At 36.4% G+C, this 20762-nt stretch overlaps 1 protein-coding gene across 5 annotated transcripts in view; it reads right to left on the bottom strand.

Moving 5' to 3' along the window:
• Window positions 1–2261: 2261 nt before the first annotated feature.
• The window catches only part of LOC128246465 (endothelin-converting enzyme homolog), a 52182-nt gene continuing 33681 nt past the window's right edge, over window positions 2262–20762 (bottom strand). For all 5 annotated transcript variants that reach the window (XM_052964682.1, XM_052964677.1, XM_052964679.1 and 2 more), the window contains 12 exons: window positions 20100–20203; window positions 19465–19583; window positions 18849–18947; window positions 18467–18544; window positions 16544–16647; window positions 16169–16279; window positions 13389–13456; window positions 9319–9443; window positions 8724–8789; window positions 8025–8120; window positions 7670–7746; window positions 2262–5028 (listed from right to left, as the gene is read on the bottom strand). In XM_052964682.1, coding sequence (XP_052820642.1) covers window positions 4929–5028; window positions 7670–7746; window positions 8025–8120; window positions 8724–8789; window positions 9319–9443; window positions 13389–13456; window positions 16169–16279; window positions 16544–16647; window positions 18467–18544; window positions 18849–18947; window positions 19465–19583; window positions 20100–20203 — 1147 coding nt within the window. In that variant the 3' untranslated portion in view covers window positions 2262–4928. The remainder of the gene's footprint in view (window positions 5029–7669; window positions 7747–8024; window positions 8121–8723; window positions 8790–9318; window positions 9444–13388; window positions 13457–16168; window positions 16280–16543; window positions 16648–18466; window positions 18545–18848; window positions 18948–19464; window positions 19584–20099; window positions 20204–20762) is intronic.

Genomic DNA, 20762 nt, shown 5'->3' with positions numbered 1-20762 from the left:
CACCAGGTACATTTTTTACAAAGCATATTACGTTCGGCCATGTCTGTTGTGAGGATGTATTCATGTTGTTGTTTTTAAGCTGGCTTACGCATACAGTATTCTTTTCTTTAATAAGCCGACCGGTCTCGCTTGCTGCTCATCAGGGTTTATAATTATATATACATTACACGTAGAACATATGTATATTATACATGTAAATTATTTCAGTAATAATGGGATAATCATTTTTACCGCATGATTGTACATGGAACGTCAGCGATTGTAAATTTAAGTACATGGACATGTGCCTCAACCAAAAGGTTTCAATGTCGTTTTTGTCCTTATTTCTGAACATAATAAATTATGTTTGGCTGATTGGTGTGTTTTGTGGTAAGTTTGGTGCACTTTGTCGTATGCTTTAAGTAGTTTGGCGCACTTTGTCATTTGCTTGTAGTAGTTTTTGCGCACTTTGTTATTTAAGGAGTAGTTTTGGCGCACTTTGTCATTTGCTTGGAGTAGTTTTGACGCACTTTGTCATATATGGGGTAGTTTTTGTGCACTTGGTCGTATGTTTAGAGTATTTTGTCGTATGTAAAGAGTAATTTTGGTATATTTCTCGAATGTTTAAAGTAGTTTGGGTGTACTTTGTCATATGTTTAAAGTAGTTTTGGTGTACTTTGTCATATGCTTGAAGTAGTTTTGGTGTACTTTGTCATATGTTTAAAGTAGTTTTGGTGTACTTTGTCATATGTTTTAAGTAATTTTGGTGCACTTGCTCAAATGTTTGGATTGTGTTGGCGCACTCTGTTATATGTTTGGTGTACTTTGTCATCTGTTTGGAGCAGTTTGTGATTTGACTGTAAGTCGCTGTATGCCTGAAGTTTTGTCATTTTTGAGTAGTGCATTTGAATAAAAAAAAAATAATCACAAGCTAAAAACCACTGTCATAATGTTTTTTTTTCAAAACTCAGCTTCAGTATTTGAATATTTTAGTCAACTCCTAAAATTGCTCACACTTTGACAGCCCCGAGTTCTGTACATCATGTTCAATTTTGATGAAAACATAACTAATGGCCAAGGGAAAAAATACACAGGTAGGATCAAACTTATAACAACCTTTTTATGCATCAATATCAACAACTATCAACAATATTCATCTTAAAAATTCACAATATATTAACAATCACTATAGTTTCATATAAGCGTGTAATTACGTAAATAAGGGAATCTTAAAATAAAATAATGTTGTTCACTTACATACAATCTGTTAGTGATACAAGACGCATCATAATGCGACGAAAACCAGGTTTTCGATTTATGCCATCAGAAAGTTTCGGCAAATTGAACGAGTGATGGATAGGCATACTTATGGACACAGATAACTCCATTTACTTCCCTATTTTAACACTAGACCTTTGATAATGATGAATCAGTTTTGAAGGTTTTTGAAACAATATAAAAGTGATTTTTTTGTATATCAATCTTTTTGTTATGTTGTTTAGATGACATGGCAGCCATCAGTGAAATTTTGAGCTAAGTACCCTTAGGAATGGATAAGTTAAAGCCCAGCAAGCCAAAATACAAAAAGTTTTGACCAATGACAGTTAATTTTACCTTGACCTTTAAAATTCTAAATATGGGTATTCACACATACTCCAGCTTCTCACAGTGAACATTTGTGCCAAGGTATTTCCCAATGTATGACCAAGTTTTAGCCTTAACACACTAAAATTTCAATTTTTACAAATAACTATTAAGTGTGACCTTGACCTAAGACGCCGACAGTCGCCTGTTCATTGATATACCCCAATCTAATAACCAAGGTTTTCCAAGGGAAAACACATGGTTAACAAATAAAAAATAATTACTAGTACTAAATCTGTATTCTAAAATACAAATATTCAATATGTTTGTAGAAATTTTAAGATCAAAATGTGATAACTCAAAGAAAATATTATGAATATGTAGGTTTGGATTGAATATAATATATGTTCTTTAGAATCCCTGTTTTAATTTCATGGGCATTTGTCTAGTACATTAAGAGGTCTTAAAACACTAAAGTCTGTCATAAAAGATGTTACATCGTGAGAATTTTGGCCAAAAGAATAAAGCACCACTGTGAAACTGATTAAGAACTGATCTATAAGATCAGATCCCTATTTCTTGAAAACTCTTCAGTGTAAAATCATAAGCGTCTTAATTTATTTAGCCAAATTATTTACTGAAAGCTGCACTCTCACAGATTGACCATCTTAACAACTTTTTATTTTTTTCTTGGAAAGAGCAAATTTTTGCGTAAATATCTGCAAACCAGTGATATAAGATTGCTGACTAAAAATCAGATCGTAGACTTTCATATTTCCGTTCGAAAAACGCATAAATCATTATTTTTAGTACTTAAATATAAAATTCTATCTGATTATTGTCAGTACTCTTATATAACTGGTTTCTATGGATTTTCGCAAAAATTGGCTCTTTCCAAGACAAAAAATAAAACATTGTCAAAACGTTTAATCTGTGAGAGTTCAGCTTTAAACTTGATTTTTAAATAATAAAAACTTATGTAAAATGTTTATAATAATGACAATTTGAATTAAAATCTCAGAAATATTTGTTTTGCGAATATTGAACAAATTATTCTTATACAAAGAGAATGTGCTTGGCTTGATCCTGTTATAACGACATAAGATTGTTCGAGAAATCAGGGCCAGGTCAAAGAGTTATCCAGTTTGCCAGATGAGCCATTCAATTGGCCGGAATATCTGGGTTACAAACATGTGAAGCCATCCTATCATCTGTTCTTGAAAGAACATACGATTTGACAATAGAGAGTAAGAATACATACACTTGTCAGAGTTGGGAGCATAAATGTTTAAACTTACATACTTCAATGAGTTATGTAAATGTAAATACAGAATGCTGAGACATCAGGTGAACCCGTAGACATATGTTACAACCCGGTATATCTTAAAATTAAAGTAATTTGTATAAGCATTATTCATGAAATTGCTGTCTTTCAATACAACTGTTCCTGTAACATCTGATTGTATATTTTACCTTTAAAAAAGGACAGGTATATTATATTGGCAGTATGGAACTTCCAAATGGAACATAAATAAACATGAAATAAATAAACAAGATGATTGCTAATCACACAAAAAGCAAATAGATTGGACCTCTAAATTTAGACTGTTGCAATAAAGGACATGCTTCAAGCTCACATCTAGTTATCCTACAGAACAAGTTATCATATTTACACTTCCATTGCGTTTCTTTGGATGAACGAATATGCACGCATATGCAGTTATTTATCCTTAATTTAACATAAAATACAAAACAATTAAAAAACTGTGCAATTGAAACTTATAGTTGAGCATTCATGCAGAATGACCGCTTGGACAAAATCGTGCAAATTTCCCTAGAAGCGCTGGCATGCTTCATGGATTTGCAGGATCAGACTCGGGCATTCATACTGCATGAAAAAACAAACAATCGGAATCAATCCTTCAATAACATTAAAACAAATTTGTGACATGTTAAAAACAATTATAAAACACATGTGAGACATTCTCGTTTTCTTTTTGAAAGTAACTCAATCAATTCAATGTATATATTAACTAAACTAAACTATAATAGTATCAAATAAGCACAATGAAAACAGAGACAATTTTTATTTAAACACTTAGTATGGTAAACACTTTAAAAAGGATTTGATTTACTACGGTAAACACTTTAAAACAGATTTGATTTACTACGGTAAACACTTTAAAACAGATTTGATTTAATACGGTAAACACTTCAAAAGTAATATGATTTACTACAAACATTACAATGGTAACAAAAATATGGTTATGTTATTCAGCCATCACAACATCATTTATTTTCAAGATTATGCCTTAGAAATTCTAAACAATGGTCCATAATCTTAGTTTTGATTGGTGTACATGTATGTAAGTAAATGCAATTCCAGATCAGTTCATATAAGTGTACATCTCTGTGAATGTACTATTTTATGTTTTAAACACATACTTCGATAATCTTGTGCTTGTGCATCAAATGTGAAAAATGCGGGCACTTGGTAATCAATTCATACAAATGGACTAAATTGTGAATCATTTATACAATAAGGTTCTCATTACAAAGTCTAACATGAAAGATTATTGTTTTTCCATTAGATTTAGAATGATAGATGAATAAGCATGTTTGTTGTTTAATAGGTCATGGTTTCTCATTTTGATGTTTGAAAGTAAAGAATACTGGGTTATGCCCTCGTGCGTCGGAACTCTGATCTTTGACTGACAACAATACACAGTTATGTCTCTTTTATATTGTGTTAAACAGGTTATGCTAAAAATTACTACTTTAAACCTAAAGCTACAATACTGAACAATAAAATACCGGTACATGAATTTAGTTCATTTAGATTGTAACAGTCGTTTTGGCATGAAAGTTACACCGAAGTATGATACAAGTACAAATATAGACTGACTTGCATGTTTAGTTTCTATAACAATAAGTAATGTATATAAGGGCCAAATACAATACAATATGATATATCAATAATTCATGGTGCACACCGATATGATAACATGAGACATACATATCAAATATTTCACATTAGACAAGGAACATTGTTATACATGACTGAGAACAATCTCTCTAATCACAGTATAAACACACAAACTTTCCCTCATCATTTCCTTTTTCAAAATATTTTGTTGACGTCAGCACCAACATGAAACATCCCTACTTAAAACGTGTCATAAAAATGCCATTTTTTACATGTATATTCAATCTTTCAAGGTCAAGTTCATACCTGTATGCCATTTTCATGACATTCACTTCTACCCGTGACCTTTCTTAAGTTTAGTTCAAGGTCAAATATTTAACTTCAGTCTAGTTCAAAGTCAAATATTTCAAAGTCGAGAATTTCAGCCATCTTGATTTCACTACCACACAACACATTTCTTGTCAGGGTTCATTGGAGAGTTTTTCGGACACTTATATGCCTTGGCAAACTCATAAGAGTTTGATAATGTCCCGATTACCCTGAAAGAAAAAAACACCATTGAAACTAGAGAACAAGAAATGAATAACAACAATAGACCACTGGCTGAAATGAAAACACACTTGTGTGCTTTCAAGTTAAACAGTGGGCGTAACTTGACACACATTTTAACCTGTTATGTGACATACCACACTGGCAGCCTGTTATGTGACATACCACACTGGCAGCCTGTTATGTGACATGCTACACTGGCAGCCTGTTATGTGACATGCTACACTGGCAGCTTGTTATATAAAATGCTACACTGGCAGCCTGTTACGTGACACACTACACTGGAAAATTTATACGTGACACCCTATACTGGCAGCTTGTTATGTGACATACTACACTGGCAGCCTGTAACATGACATGCTACACTGGCAGCCTGTTATGTGACATGCTACATTGGCAGCTTGTTGTGTGACACACTACACTGGCAGCCTGTTATGTGACACGCTACACTGGCATCCTGTTATGTGACATGCTACACTGGCAGCCTGTTATGTGACATGCTACACTGGCAGTCTGTTATGTGACACGCTACACTGGCATCCTGTTATGTGACATGCTACACTGGCAGCCTGTTATGTGACATGCTACACTGGCAACCTGTTATGTGACATGCTACACTGGCAGCTTGTCATGTGACATGCTACACTGGCAGCCTGTTATGTGACATGCTACATTGGCAGCTTGTTATGTGACAATGCTACACTGGCAGCTTGTTATGTGACATGCTACACTGGCAGCCTGTTATGTGACATGCTACATTGGCAGCTTGTTATGTTACAATGCTACACTGGCAGCTTGTTATGTGACATGCTACACTGGCATCCTGTTATGTGACATGCTACACTGGCAGCCTGTTATGTGACATGCTACACTGGCAACCTGTTATGTGACATGCTACACTGGCAACCTGTTATGTGACATGCTACACTGGCAGCTTGTTATGTGACATGCTACACTGGCAGCCTGTTATGTGACATGCTACATTGGTAGCTTGTTATGTGACAATGCTACACTGGCATCCTGTTATGTGACATGCTACACTGGCAGCCTGTTATGTGACATGCTACACTGGCAACCTGTTATGTGACATGCTACACTGGCAGCTTGTCATGTGACATGCTACACTGGCAGCCTGTTATGTGACATGCTACATTGGCAGCTTGTTATGTGACAATGCTACACTGGCAGCTTGTTATGTGACATGCTACACTGGCAGCCTGTTATGTGACATGCTACATTGGCAGCTTGTTATGTTACAATGCTACACTGGCAGCTTGTTATGTGACACGCTACACTGGCATCCTGTTATGTGACATGCTACACTGGCAGCTTGTTATGTGACATGCTACACTGGCAACCTGTTATGTGACATGCTACACTGGCAACCTGTTATGTGACATGCTACACTGGCAGCTTGTTATGTGACATGCTACACTGGCAGCCTGTTATGTGACATGCTACATTGGTAGCTTGTTATGTGACAATGCTACACTGGCAGCCTGTTATGTGACATGCTACATTGGCAGCTTGTTATGTGACAATGCTACACTGGCAGCCTGTTATGTGACAATGCTACACTGGCAGCTTGTTATGTGACATGCTACACTGGCAGCCTGTTATGTGACATGCTACATTGGCAGCTTGTTATGTTACAATGCTACACTGGCAACCTGTTATGTGACATGCTACACTGGCAGCTTACTATGTGATATGCTACACTGGCAGCTTGTTATGTAACATGCTACACTGGCAGCCTGTTATGTGACATGCTACACTGGCAGCCTGTTATGTGACATGCTACACCATGGAACCTGTTATGTGACATGCTACACTGGCATCCTGTTATGTGACATGCTACACTGGCAGCCTGTTATGTGACATGCTACACTGGTAGCCTGTTATGTGACATGCTACACTGGCAGCCTGTTATGTGACATGCTACACTATGGCAGCCTGTTATGTGACATGCTACACTGGCAGCCTGTTATGTGACGTGCTACACTGACAGCCTGTTATGTGAAATGCTACACTGGCAGCCTGTTATGTGACATGCTACACTGGCAGCCTGTTATGTGACACACTACACTGGCAGCTTGTTATGTGACATGCTACACTGGCAGCTTGTTATGTGACACACTACACTGGCAGCCTGTTATGTGACATGCTACACTGGCAGCTTGTTATGTGAAATGCTACACTGGCATCCTGTTATGTGACATTCTACACTGGCAGCCTGTTATGTGACACGCTACACTGGCAGCTTGTTATGTGAAATGCTACACTGGCAGCCTGTTATGTGACACGCTACACTGGCAGCCTGTTATGTGACACACTACACTGGCAGCCTGAAATGTGACATGCTACACTGGCATCTTGTTATGTGACATGCTTCACTGGCAGCCTGTTATGTGACACACTACATTGGCAGCCTATTATGTGACACACTACACTGGCAGCCGGTTACTTTTTCACTTTAAATTTAAACACTAAATCAACTGGAGACTGTATCACCGAGGAACGTAGGAGTGGTTTTATGCCCAGTTAATATTTTCAACAATAGTAGATGCATAATTGGTCCTAGGATCATTGATGATATGGACACCTATGCTACATGTATATGAATTCTCGAACCTGAACTCTCCTGGGCTGTGAGGATCACTGAGAATTCCTAGATGGTCAGCTTCTTTTGTACTTTTTGAGCACCACACCTGAAATAAAATAACAAGATTAAGAACAATGTTAACTTTTAACAGAATCATTGTCATTACCACTTGATCTTTCTTTGAGCTATGGGATCAGTGCATAACAATTAATTGTCCGCCTCTTTCATATTTTGTAAGATGCATACCTTATGTGATAAAATGTAGATAGAACATTGAATCTAAGAAACAGATCAAATACTCTCAAACTGTGAACTTGCATATTTCAAACTGCGAACTCACATATTAAAAACTGATAACTCATATATTCAACACCTAGTTCTTACATGTGCAAAACTGAGGAAGAACAGCTGTCTGTGTGTGAGATTTACCGCTGGTAGAGGGAGCTCCTCCTCATGTTTGGACAACCAGTCCTCGTATGCCTGAAATGGAGGTTAGCATATTAAACAGTATTGATGCTAATGGCAAGATTAGTTTAATGTCACAATAATGAACAAGTAACATAAGTCAAAGACCTTCATTACAAACATAATACATCAAGTTTTAAAATCTATGTTCACGTGATTATGAACCATCTAACATTCACAGATATCCAGCACTATTCATTAACGAAGTTGCAAGTGGTTATCAAAGACTCTGAGCCTTCTGTTCAAGACTTGCATACAATAGTCGCCAGTACTCACTACATAATTAATATATTATATAATCTACCTATCTCATTTTTACAACTGATTTTTATATATGTTTAAAAGTAATTTAATAAGCTATGTTATATAAATTTTGATATAAACCAATTAAAGTATGCTAAAAAAACAAAACCATATAAAAGTTCTATAATAGGATCGCACAGGCATTGTTGGGTTATCATTTGTAACTGAATTTTGCACCAAAATTGCTATAAAAAATATCGTCATTTAGAAAGTTTGAACCATGATTTCATTGTATTGAATTGTTTAATGAACTATCCATGCGACACTTATGTGTAAAATGCCACAAGAGGAGTAATTCACAAGAAGGATTATTACATGATATGCTGCCTTCAATCCCCCATTGTCTGCAATATTTTCTCCTAATGTCTGCTTGCCTCGTATCTACAAAGAAAATAAACCCACAAATATAGCAGCACAATCTTGCCCTGAACAAATTCTTGAAAGGTATGCATAGTTTTGACAAGGTAACTATTAATTACATTTCAAATCGATTTTTGAAGTTGAGAATAATTCATTTTCAAGGAAGATCAATTGCGATTTTATTGCTGTGCTTTCCATACTCAAGTCTCCCTTTAAATGCATTGAATAATGAGCATACCGAATCTATGGTTTAAGAAAAGAGCTTTTTTTTGGCAGTTTTCCAAACAATTGAGATCTATTTTATTGTGAGTTATCTTATATGACTCAATTGAAGGCATTGATGCCAAAATCAACTGATTCTGAGACAAAAAATAAAAGTCAAAACTGACAGTCTGTGAGAGTCACAGCTTTAAATATGTTTTTTTTTCAGTATTAAAGCAAGAAATTCACACCAGATTTAAGGTTCATTGTCTAATTCCACTTCTGTTCATTACTTCTTGTTTAGTTGTAATATTTGTATGTGTTTGGAAATAAAGATAAGACCACTCACATTTTCATCATTCAGCTTATAGGCAGAATACTGGTCAATCATACACTTTGTACGTTCTTCAAATCTCTCCACCGATGCCACGTTCCACCAGGGACGTAAATTACCATACTTGTCATATTCACGACCTAACAAAATAAGAAGTAATTATACGCAAGAGCACCACAAGCAGATGCCAACGCTCACTTGGAACTATTTTCCAGCTGGACCTTGCTACACATAATATTATGCAAATTGTCTCTACCAACATTACATGTTTAGTAAGTTCCATATGAACATTTTTGTAACCAAAGTTAAAGATTTTGCAGGCTGACTGTTACGAATGAGCTATAGATTTTTTTTTAAGTCATTAAACACACACATTTCCATTTAAATGCTGCTGCCAATCTTATGTCTTTCAAACAGCAAATAATTATATTTACATTTCTGCTGAATATCTTACCTGTTCAATTTACATAATTTAATAACTAAACAGTTCATATATTTCACAACAAGCATATACTTAGCTACTAAATAAGAAATTGTTTTCACAACGACAGTTTTATATCTGAAATAGCAAATTCTAGGGTACAGTTTCCAAAGTAGCAGAGTAAAACACTAACTGGCATAGCCTATCATGGTAATAGTGTCACTGGTATAGCCTATCATGGTAATAGCGTCACCGGTATAGCCTATCATGGTAATAGCGTCACCGGTATAGCCTATCATGGTAATAGCGTCACCGGTATAGCCTACCATGGTAATAGCGTCACTGGTATAGCCTACCATGGTAATAGTGTCACTGGTATAGCCTATCATGGTAATAGTGTCACTGGTATAGCCTATCATGGTAATAGTGTCACTGGTATAGCCTATCATGGTAATAGTGTCACTGGTATAGCCTACCATGGTAATAGTGTCACTGGTATAGCCTATCATGGTAATAGTGTCACTGGTATAGCCTATCATGGTAATAGTGTCACTGGTATAGCCTATCATGGTAATAGTGTCACTGGTATAGCCTATCATGGTAATAGTGTCACTGGTATAGCCTATCATGGTAATAGTGTCACTGGTATAGCCTATCATGGTAATAGTGTCACTGGTATAGCCTACCATGGTAATAGTGTCACTGGCATAGCCTACCATGGTAATAGTGTCACTGGCATAGCCTACCATGGTAATAGTGTCACTGGTATAGCCTATCATGGTAATAGTGTCACTGGTATAGCCTATCATGGTAATAGTGTCACTGGTATAGCCTATCATGGTAATAGTGTCACTGGTATAGCCTATCATGGTAATAGTGTCACTGGTATAGCCTATCATGGTAATAGCGTCACTGGTATAGCCTATCATGGTAATAGCGTCACCGGTATAGCCTATCATGGTAATAGCGTCACCGGTATAGCCTATCATGGTAATAGCGTCACCGGTATAGCCTATCATGGTAATAGCGTCACCGGTATAGCCTATCATGGTAATAGCGTCACCGGTATAGCCTATCATGGTAATAGTGTCACTGGTATAGCCTATCATGGTAATAGTGTCACTGGTATAGCCTACCATGGTAATAGTGTCACTGGTATAGCCTATCATGGTAATAGTGTCACTGGTATAGCCTATCATGGTAATAGTGTCACTGGTATAGCCTATCATGGTAATAGTGTCACTGGTATAGCCTACCATGGTAATAGTGTCACTGGTATAGCCTATCATGGTAATAGTGTCACTGGTATAGCCTATCATGGTAATAGCGTCACTGGTATAGCCTATCATGGTAATAGCGTCACTGGTATAGCCTATCATGGTAATAGCGTCACCGGTATAGCCTATCATGGTAATAGTGTCACTGGTATAGCCTATCATGGTAATAGTGTCACTGGTATAGCCTATCATGGTAATAGCGTAACTGGTATAGCCTATCATGGTAATAGTGTCACTGGTATAGCCTATCATGGTAATAGTGTCACTGGTATAGCCTATCATGGTAATAGCGTAACTGGTATAGCCTATCATGGTAATAGCGTCACTGGTATAGCCTATCATGGTAATAGTGTCACTGATATAGCCTACCATGGTAATAGTGTCACTGGTATAGCCTACCATGGTAATAGTGTCACTGGTATAGCCTACCATGGTAATAGTGTCACTGGTATAGCCTATCATGGTAATAGTGTCACTGATATAGCCTACCATGGTAATAGTGTCACTGGTATAGCCTATCATGGTAATAGCGTCACCGGTATAGCCTATCATGGTAATAGCGTCACCGGTATAGCCTATCATGGTAATAGCGTCACCGGTATAGCCTATCATGGTAATAGCGTCACCGGTATAGCCTATCATGGTAATAGTGTCACCGGTATAGCCTACCATGGTAATAGTGTCACTGGTATAGCCTACCATGGTAATAGTGTCACTGGTATAGCCTATCATGGTAATAGTGTCACTGGTATAGCCTATCATGGTAATAGTGTCACTGGTATAGCCTACCATGGTAATAGTGTCACTGGTATAGCCTATCATGGTAATAGCGTCACCGGTATAGCCTATCATGGTAATAGTGTCACTGGTATAGCCTATCATGGTAATAGTGTCACTGGTATAGCCTACCATGGTAATAGTGTCACTGGTATAGCCTACCATGGTAATAGTGTCACTGGTATAGCCTATCATGGTAATAGTGTAACTGGTATAGCCTATCATGGTAATAGTGTAACTGGTATAGCCTATCATGGTAATAGTGTCACTGGTATAGCCTATCATGGTAATAGTGTCACTGGTATAGCCTATCATGGTAATAGTGTAACTGGTATAGCCTATCATGGTAATAGTGTCACTGGTATAGCCTATCATGGTAATAGTGTAACTGGTATAGCCTATCATGGTTATAGTGTCACTGGTATAGCCTATCATGGTAATAGTGTAACTGGTATAGCCTATCATGGTAATAGTGTCACTGGTATAGCCTATCATGGTAATAGTGTCACTGGTATAGCCTATCATGGTAATAGTGTCACTGGTATAGCCTATCATGGTAATAGTGTCACTGGTATAGCCTATCATGGTAATAGTGTCACTGGTATAGCCTATCATGGTAATAGTGTCACTGGTATAGCCTATCATGGTAATAGTGTCACTGGTATAGCCTATCATGGTAATAGTGTCACTGGTATAGCCTATCATGGTAATAGTGTCACTGGTATAGCCTATCATGGTAATAGTGTCACTGGTATAGCCTATCATGGTAATAGTGTCACTGGTATAGCCTATCATGGTAATAGTGTCACTGGTATAGCCTATCATGGTAATAGTGTAACTGGTATAGCCTATCATGGTAATAGTGTAACTGGTATAGCCTATCATGGTAATAGTGTCACTGGTATAGCCTACCATATGAAGAGTTTAATTGGTAAAGCCTAACATGGTAAAAGTTTAAATGGTAAAGCTGCCTATGGAAATAGTAAAGTTTTACACTAACTTGCCAGAATAATCAAGAATAATTAAGTGTTACAAGGGAGTATCCATCGCACAATCTTATATATGATAATAATAAGAGAACTGCAAAGTGAATACCATCTCTAATCTGTTTTGCAGTCAAAAAAGGGGCATAACTCAATAATTATTAAATCAAGAGTTTAGGGCCTTGCTGAATGCATGTATTGTCTTCGGCAACATGTGTACCAGGTTTCATTTGAATGTCAGTAAAAAAAAATTGGATTTGCCACGGATAAGGAATTTACACAACAACAACAACACAAGGTTTTGACATTATCTCGACTGTTTTTGTTTGTTCATATAGCAGAGGAGTTGAACACAAGGTAATTATTACAACAGCCAAATGTAGTATATGTGTTTCTGTTGTTACAATACTGACTAGCTAATAGCATGCATGTACACACTCAATGTTACAATACTGGTACATGAAGAGCTGTGAAATCAAGTTACATGCCAGGTAACAACAACAACAACAAGCACAACAACATTATAAAGATTTTGTATAGATATGATTTGAACTTGTGTTTTCACAGCTAGTCATCACAAACACCATGGTTACAAGCTAGTATAGTTGCATGGCAGCATGCCGTTACCTTGATCGTCAAAGCCATGAGTAAGCTCATGACCCATAACCACGCCCATTGCACCAAAATTTAGTGACCTAACCACGCGGCAATAATAAAAGCAAAAGTCAAACATCAATATAAGAGTTAGTTTCATCTTTCAAAATTGTCTTGCATTAAAACTTCGAAGGATTTTCAGAGAAAAAAAGTTAAACTATTAAAACAAGAGCTGTCACAGTATGTGACAAATGCCCCCAAATGTGACATTGACCTACGAACAAGGTCAGTACATGAAAAGTTGATCTTGCCTTTACGTGTCAAATACATATGGCAAGTTATTTTAAATTGCCTCTGAACATAAAAAAATACCACCCATACTTGACAACCTACACTGTTATGTCCTTATATTGAGAATTCCCTTGTGAATAAACACTTAGTGTATCTTTCACCTTAGAGGTAGGGACATGGGTCTTGCACACGACACGTTGTCTTGGTATGTGGAACACATGTGGCAAGTTATTTTAAAATCTATCCATACAAGGGAAAGTTACAGCCCAGACACGACAACCTATACTCTATGCTCTTATATGCAGCACTCCATTGTGAATAAACACTAAGTGTGACCTTGACCTGTGAGGTAGGGACACGGGTCTTGCAGGCGACACGTCGTCTTGGTATGTGGAACACATGTGGCAAGTTATTTTAAAATCTGTCCATACAAGAGAAAGTTACAGCCCAGACACAACAACCTATACTCTATGTCCTTATATGCAGCACTCCATTGTGAATAAACACTAAGTGTGACCTTGACCTTTGAGGTAGGGACACGGGTCTTACACACTACACGTCGTCTTGGTATGTGGAACACATGTGGCAAGTTATTTTAAAATCTGTCCATACAAGGGAAAGTTACAGCCCGGACACGACAACCTATACTCTATGTCCTTATATGCAGCACTCCATTGTGAATAAACACTAAGTGTGACCTTGACCTTTGAGGTAGGGACACGGGTCTTGCAGGCGACACTTCGTCTTGGTATGTGGTACACATGTGGCAAGTTATTTTAAAATCTGTCCATACAAGAGAAAGTTACAGCCCGGACACGACAACCTATACTCTATGTCCTTATATGCAGCACTCCATTGTGAATAAACACTAAGTGTGACCTTGACCTTTGAGGTAGGGACATGAGTCTTGCACGCCACACGTCGTCTTGGTATGTGGAACACATGTGGCAAGTTATTTTAAAATCTGTCCATACAAGGGAAAGTTACAGAGCCGGACGGACGGTGCGATTTTAATACGCCCACCTTCGGGGGCATAAAAACTCTGAATTTTATCCTTAAATATTGTAAACAGCTTTAATTTTCATGCAAGTTATTTTCCTAAATATTTGGACTTCCTCCACATTGATTATTCAATGTTTTATTAATGTAAACGGAAGCAATTTATATCATCATCCCGCTTAAAATACTTAAAACTGAGTGCAGCAATTTCAATAAACGATTTAAGTCATAACTTCAAAATTTTAGATCTGTATGAATGTCACTAACTGCAATACATCAAATGTTTTTATTTCCTCGTTTTTGTGTTCATCTTCAATGCTGGCTTATATTCAATTCTGTAATCACACAAATATTTAACAATAATGTAATAATGACATATTTTTAACTTTGGATTAAAATTGACTAAAATCTTTTTTGAAAAGGCTCCAAGGCCATAATTCCTTAAAATATCTGTAAAGGATATCAATATGATATTACATTTTGCCAAATTACTTACTTAAATTTGATTTTATTAACCAAAACACAGTTTTTCATTATTATCGTTAAAACATTTTTCTTTAAAAACATCTTTACAAGGAAAAAATTACACCAAGACAAAGTTAACACCACACTCCGAGGAGCACATTGTGCCATTGAGAGTGAATAGGCATAAGTTAATATAAATTCCTTCAAAATAGTTGTAAAAGAAACAAAGTTTAAACCAAGACAAACTCTGTGAGCTCAGCTGGATCCTGTTATAAGGGACATGATTTTTCAAGAAAAACACAAAAAATACCATTAAAGCAAACTTGAATGGTGCCACTGTTTGCAAATAAACTAAGCATTTCAAGGTTTTGCATTGAACGGCCATGGCCACTTAAACTGGTCAATTAAACCAAAGGATTTAATTACTCTCACAAAAATGCAAACGAAAATCTTTGAATGGTTGAAACTGTCTCTTCGATGCTTTGTTTAACTGATTGATGAGCTTGTTCTGCTAAGTTTAAATGCAAACAGTAGTGTTCATAGTTCATGTCAAAATAGTGTTATACTGCTGATACCTCCATTTTCACCAGCGAGCAAACCTGCAACCTATATGTATTTTGTAAGCTGATTTAGTTTGTGCAATTTAGTAAAGTCCATTCTTAAACCAGTCCCAGATATTATTATGAATTGATGCATGCTGCATTTGTGTTACCTGCACCTAACGAAAATAACATGACATTAAGTCACATTTATTCAATTTGAGTTTATACTGTATCGTTAAGGTTGATTGTGACGAAAGCTGAATTCATTTCCTGGGTAGAACCTGTACTGGACCAGGAGAACGTTCCCCTGGTGTGGTTTGAACCCATCATATCTTGGGAGAGAGGGGGACAACTTTACTACTAGACCACACTTGATTTTGAAATCCCAAGAACAAGAACAGTCTTTCAAAGCACATGCCTTGAATTTGATAAACTCTTTTGCTAAAAAAATATATCTACAATCAAATTTTTGTGGCAAGTCAATTCATATAAAAAAAGTGTTAAAAATGTGCATACTTTGGCCAGTCCTGGTTATAAAACGGTGCCTGTAATATCCCAGCTGGAAACACAATCTCATTCTTGGTGGGTGTGTAATACGCATTTACAGTTGGAGGCGTCATATCCCAACTAGAATGGAAAAATTGGCTCTTATGAAAACAAAAAGTTAATTTTGCATGAACAGTTCATCCAACAGAAAATACAATTAAACAATGTGCAACTTAAAAAAACTAATTTGAAATACTTTAAACTACCTTTATAAATATACTGTAAGAGACCTTCCAAATCCTCACTTCTATAATGCAATGAAAGTTTGATAATGGACAGATATCTAGGGAAGCTGCAAGGACAGACAGTACCACATATTTCCACATAGTACAACATAGCACTTACACATATGGTTCTGGTGCTTCCCTCAGTAAAGCTGCGTTTCTTCTCAGCTCAAACTTAAAGTTCCTGATGTTGTTTTGAAAATATTCCGAAGCATTTATCTCCAACTGAAATGTGAGAAATTTCATGCCATTTGAAATATTTAAGATATTAATAAGCATGGGTAATGGTTTAAAATAACCACCTTTGCTATGAAAACATTGCTTAAATCACCAAATAGCAAGCATTTCTAGTTTTGAATGTAACTACAAATGTAAGGATTATTAATTCATGATGTTTTACATCAAAATATTAAGCATTCGTTCAGTGGAAATAGTGTCGTTATTGTACCGAACCAGCCCAACTATCTTCGCCTATAGCAACTATTGTTTTGAGAAGCAAGCAATTTTATGGTAAAATGTAACTATAGAATGGAAGATGGTTATAGTCTGTCACAAACAATCTTTTCCACAATAAGGCACACATCATTTGCCAAATAAGTTACTGTGAAATCATTAATGTTCGTGGGGCATTAATGTTCGTGGTTTTCGTGGGTTGGGTGATCCACGAATTCAAGATCCCACGAAATATAAACCCTTTATTCACTTTTTCAATTGCCTTGTTACGTACATACTCTAGTATATTCTTTACAGAGGTGATAAAACCTGTCTCACTGTATAACTTACGATCATTATTCTGTTAATATATTATAAGTGCCTTTAACAAATAATGAACCAAATCAATTAAATGTGTTTTATGCAGCAAATGACAGTTACAAGCACGTGTTTAAACGTGTGCTGTTAATGAAAATCTCCAAGTTTACAAGATGTGCGTGACGAGTGTCCATACTCCATTTTTTTATTTAATAAAATTATTAATCGATTACTAGTATATTGAAGGTTACTAAGCACCGAACGTGACAATATACGCACCTTTTCTCAGTTTGCAAAATTCTTAATTGGCATTCAATGGCTTCCCCTATCTGTATTTATGATCAGGGTACATCTTCTTTTATTACCCCTTATTCCCAATTAAATCGATAAGTGACATGGGTATATGCACTAATTGGCATGTCGTACCACATTAGCGAGTGTCATAAACCGAGTGACGTAGAAGACGGAAATCACGGGCCAGCGCGTGGATATTATGCAGACGATCTAGGACAATCGCAGTACCCACGAAATTGTTTTTTTTCGGCAAACCACGAAATTTCATGCCCACGAACATTAATGATTTCACAGTACATAAGTTACATAATAGATTTTTTAAAACATTTACAAACTGAGTCTGCAACTCATACCGAAGATGTTATTGAGTATTGACTTTGATTCAACATGATTCAGCCTTTTATGAACACAATACCGTAGCTTGTCATTTCAGACATTGGTAATAACGCCTGGTGACTCCATACACTTTTAGTATCATTTGAACGGTCATTGCTTATTGATGATTTAAACGTGTGTCATATATCCATGACATTGGGAGATTTGGGGGGAAATTTACAAAATCTAAGTGTCTGGAAAAGTAAAGTAGCTGTCCTGCCAGTGTCTTTGCTTTATTTACTAGCCAAAGAGTGCAGTGGGAGGTTCTAGTGTGATAGTTGAATGTTTCCGATGTGTGATAGCAATTTTAAGTAGCTGTTTGCCTGTTTAAAAATTAAGTTGACCTTGGTAGTAGCATTTGCATGGGGACCAGAAAGTGTGTGACTGTATGTGACTGTATCATAATAAATTAAAAACATGACCAAAAACATGTATTTTATATCTTTATTACAGCTTATAAATTGGCATGAAGACCTATTTTGTAATCTTCTCGTAAAAAGATTTTTTGTAAATCATGTGTGTACTGAGTATTTTATTTTTCATATACATTTTGGGATCATGATTTTACCTGGCATGAACATATGACACAATTGCACATCGGACACCTGAAGTGACCTTTTCTTACCTCTTTATACTCTTTATTGAGTCGGGTTTTGTTCAGTATGTACTCTGGGAATCCAATCAAGTCTATCACTGCATTCGCCTGAAACCACAAATTTTAATTATTATCTTGTTACTGACAGTTTATGGTCAGGTAATGCCAGTGACTGCATATTCACAAGAGTTTAGCATGATATGATCAGTACACTTGGTTTCTTATGCTCTTTTATATCGATTTCTCTGTTTAATTTTTTTTGTAAAAAAGAGACTTTTGTAAGGTTCAAACCTGTGAAGAAAAATACCCAATCAGACCTGTTATCGGTCCATGCCTCATTAGTGAGTTTAACACCTCCAACCCTTCCGACAAGTTAAAAATGAAATTGAGATATTACGACAATAAGAAACACCTTATCTATGGCCGCAGCCCTAGTTTCATCATCCATCCATTCAAGACTGGGCAGGTTGTTCTTGAACGCCATCTTCACTTCTTCTATCATGTCTTCAGCCTGTAAAATAAGGTAAAATCAGTCAACCTTAAGGATTTACTTCTCATGAATACATTCGATTTAGAACCCTGACCACACACAATTGGCCATGATTTGTAGAATATTATATTTACTGATAATTTCAAAAAACCCGAAAATTCAAGTTCTAACTGAACTTATAAAACTTGACCCCAAATATGGCAGAAAACCTTTAAAGAAACGTACATGTAATGATATCTGGAAATAGCCAAGTGATCTAATTTTTCAAATAAATACCATTATGAACATCTCAGGCCATACTCACAAAGCATTACTAAGGTTAAATTTTTACACTTTTATAAAAATTGCCTTTCTGACTAATCAAATTTAAAGTACTGGTAAACTAACCATGATTATGTTTTTTACACCAACGATATCAAAATACGCCCTGAATGAAGTGAAAATAAATATATTTGACAAATTATCTGTCAAAATTTTTATGAATACAGCCCCTAGATTTAGTTAATATCCCTCCATGTATGAGCCGTCGACCTCTAACCTTGTGTTTACTCTCCCCCTTGAAGACTTCCCGCACAAACATGGACCCTAGGGCAAAACCAAGCACCTCGTCTGTATCGGATATACAGTGTCGCCATAACTCCTCACCACCAGTTGTTCCTGAAATAAGAATGTACGAGGGAAGGAGAGGTCTAGTGGTATAGGTATCCACCTCTCACCAAATAAATTGTGTGTTCGATCCCAATCAGGGGTACTTTCTTATGGTCTTACCTGACATAAATTTTCTCATGGTCTCTAAAAATGTACATGACTACTGGTTTCTACCAAGGAAACATATTGGACAAGATTCTATATGCAAGTAGATTTAGTCACAATCAAGCTAAAAGATAAAAGCATAAACTTAAAAGAAATGATGGAGAATAAGACCACATGAGCAGGTTTGAGCCCATGACTCAGGACTGGAATAAACCTCCCTGTTATATGCAGAACAGGCCACAATTTATAAATACGTTATCCTGCATGGCTTTTCCACGACCCACATTCTGTTTGTTTTTCTTAAAAGATTTTCTTATTTATGGAGCATCATTTGAATATAAGCATATTGCCAACAACACCATGGCTTTTACAAAACCTGGCCATCTTTACTATGAAAACATGCCAATTACAAATACCTACCTGTGATAGCCTCTGTAAGGATGTTCCTAGCGTCCGTGTAATCCTCGGTCAGGTACAGGGTCAAAGACTTGACCACGTGCCACATCATGTAGTTATGTAGCACTCTGGAATTGTATCGTCATGTTAGTCAGTAAATCTGCAGGGTTTCAACATTTTAAGTTGCTTTTTAAGGTCAATATCGAGACAATAGTAACGGCCAACATAAACAATGCTGATGATGACTAAGTCAATGACATAACCATGACTTTCTTTAAACAGTAGCATGGTATGCAGATCTCTATGATTGAGTTTTTCTCAAATGGATCAAGGAGGATAATTATTTCAGCTAGAGTTATGTCCCTTGCTGCACAACACACTTTTTATCACTGGTAACATGATTGTGTTCAAAGCTTCCAGTGAACATCTCTACCAGATTTTGAGTTATGTTTGCCATCATTCAACAATGACACAGGCATTTTTCTTTAAAATATAGACACACCTAAACCAAACAAAATTAAAACTATTTAACCAAATTCACTTTGTGTTTGTCAGTAATATTTTGCCTAAATTTTTACAGTAACACAACATGTACATCTGCTCATTCTCTTGTCAGCATGTTACATTATGCTGTCTATTTTTTGGGAAATGATTATTATCATTACATCAACAATCATTATGGAACAA

This window comes from Mya arenaria, chromosome 9, assembly GCF_026914265.1.
Source record: "Mya arenaria isolate MELC-2E11 chromosome 9, ASM2691426v1".
Lineage (NCBI taxonomy): Eukaryota > Metazoa > Mollusca > Bivalvia > Myida > Myidae > Mya > Mya arenaria.
Note: the sequence above shows the minus strand (reverse complement) of the source record. Positions and strands in the feature narration are given on the sequence as shown.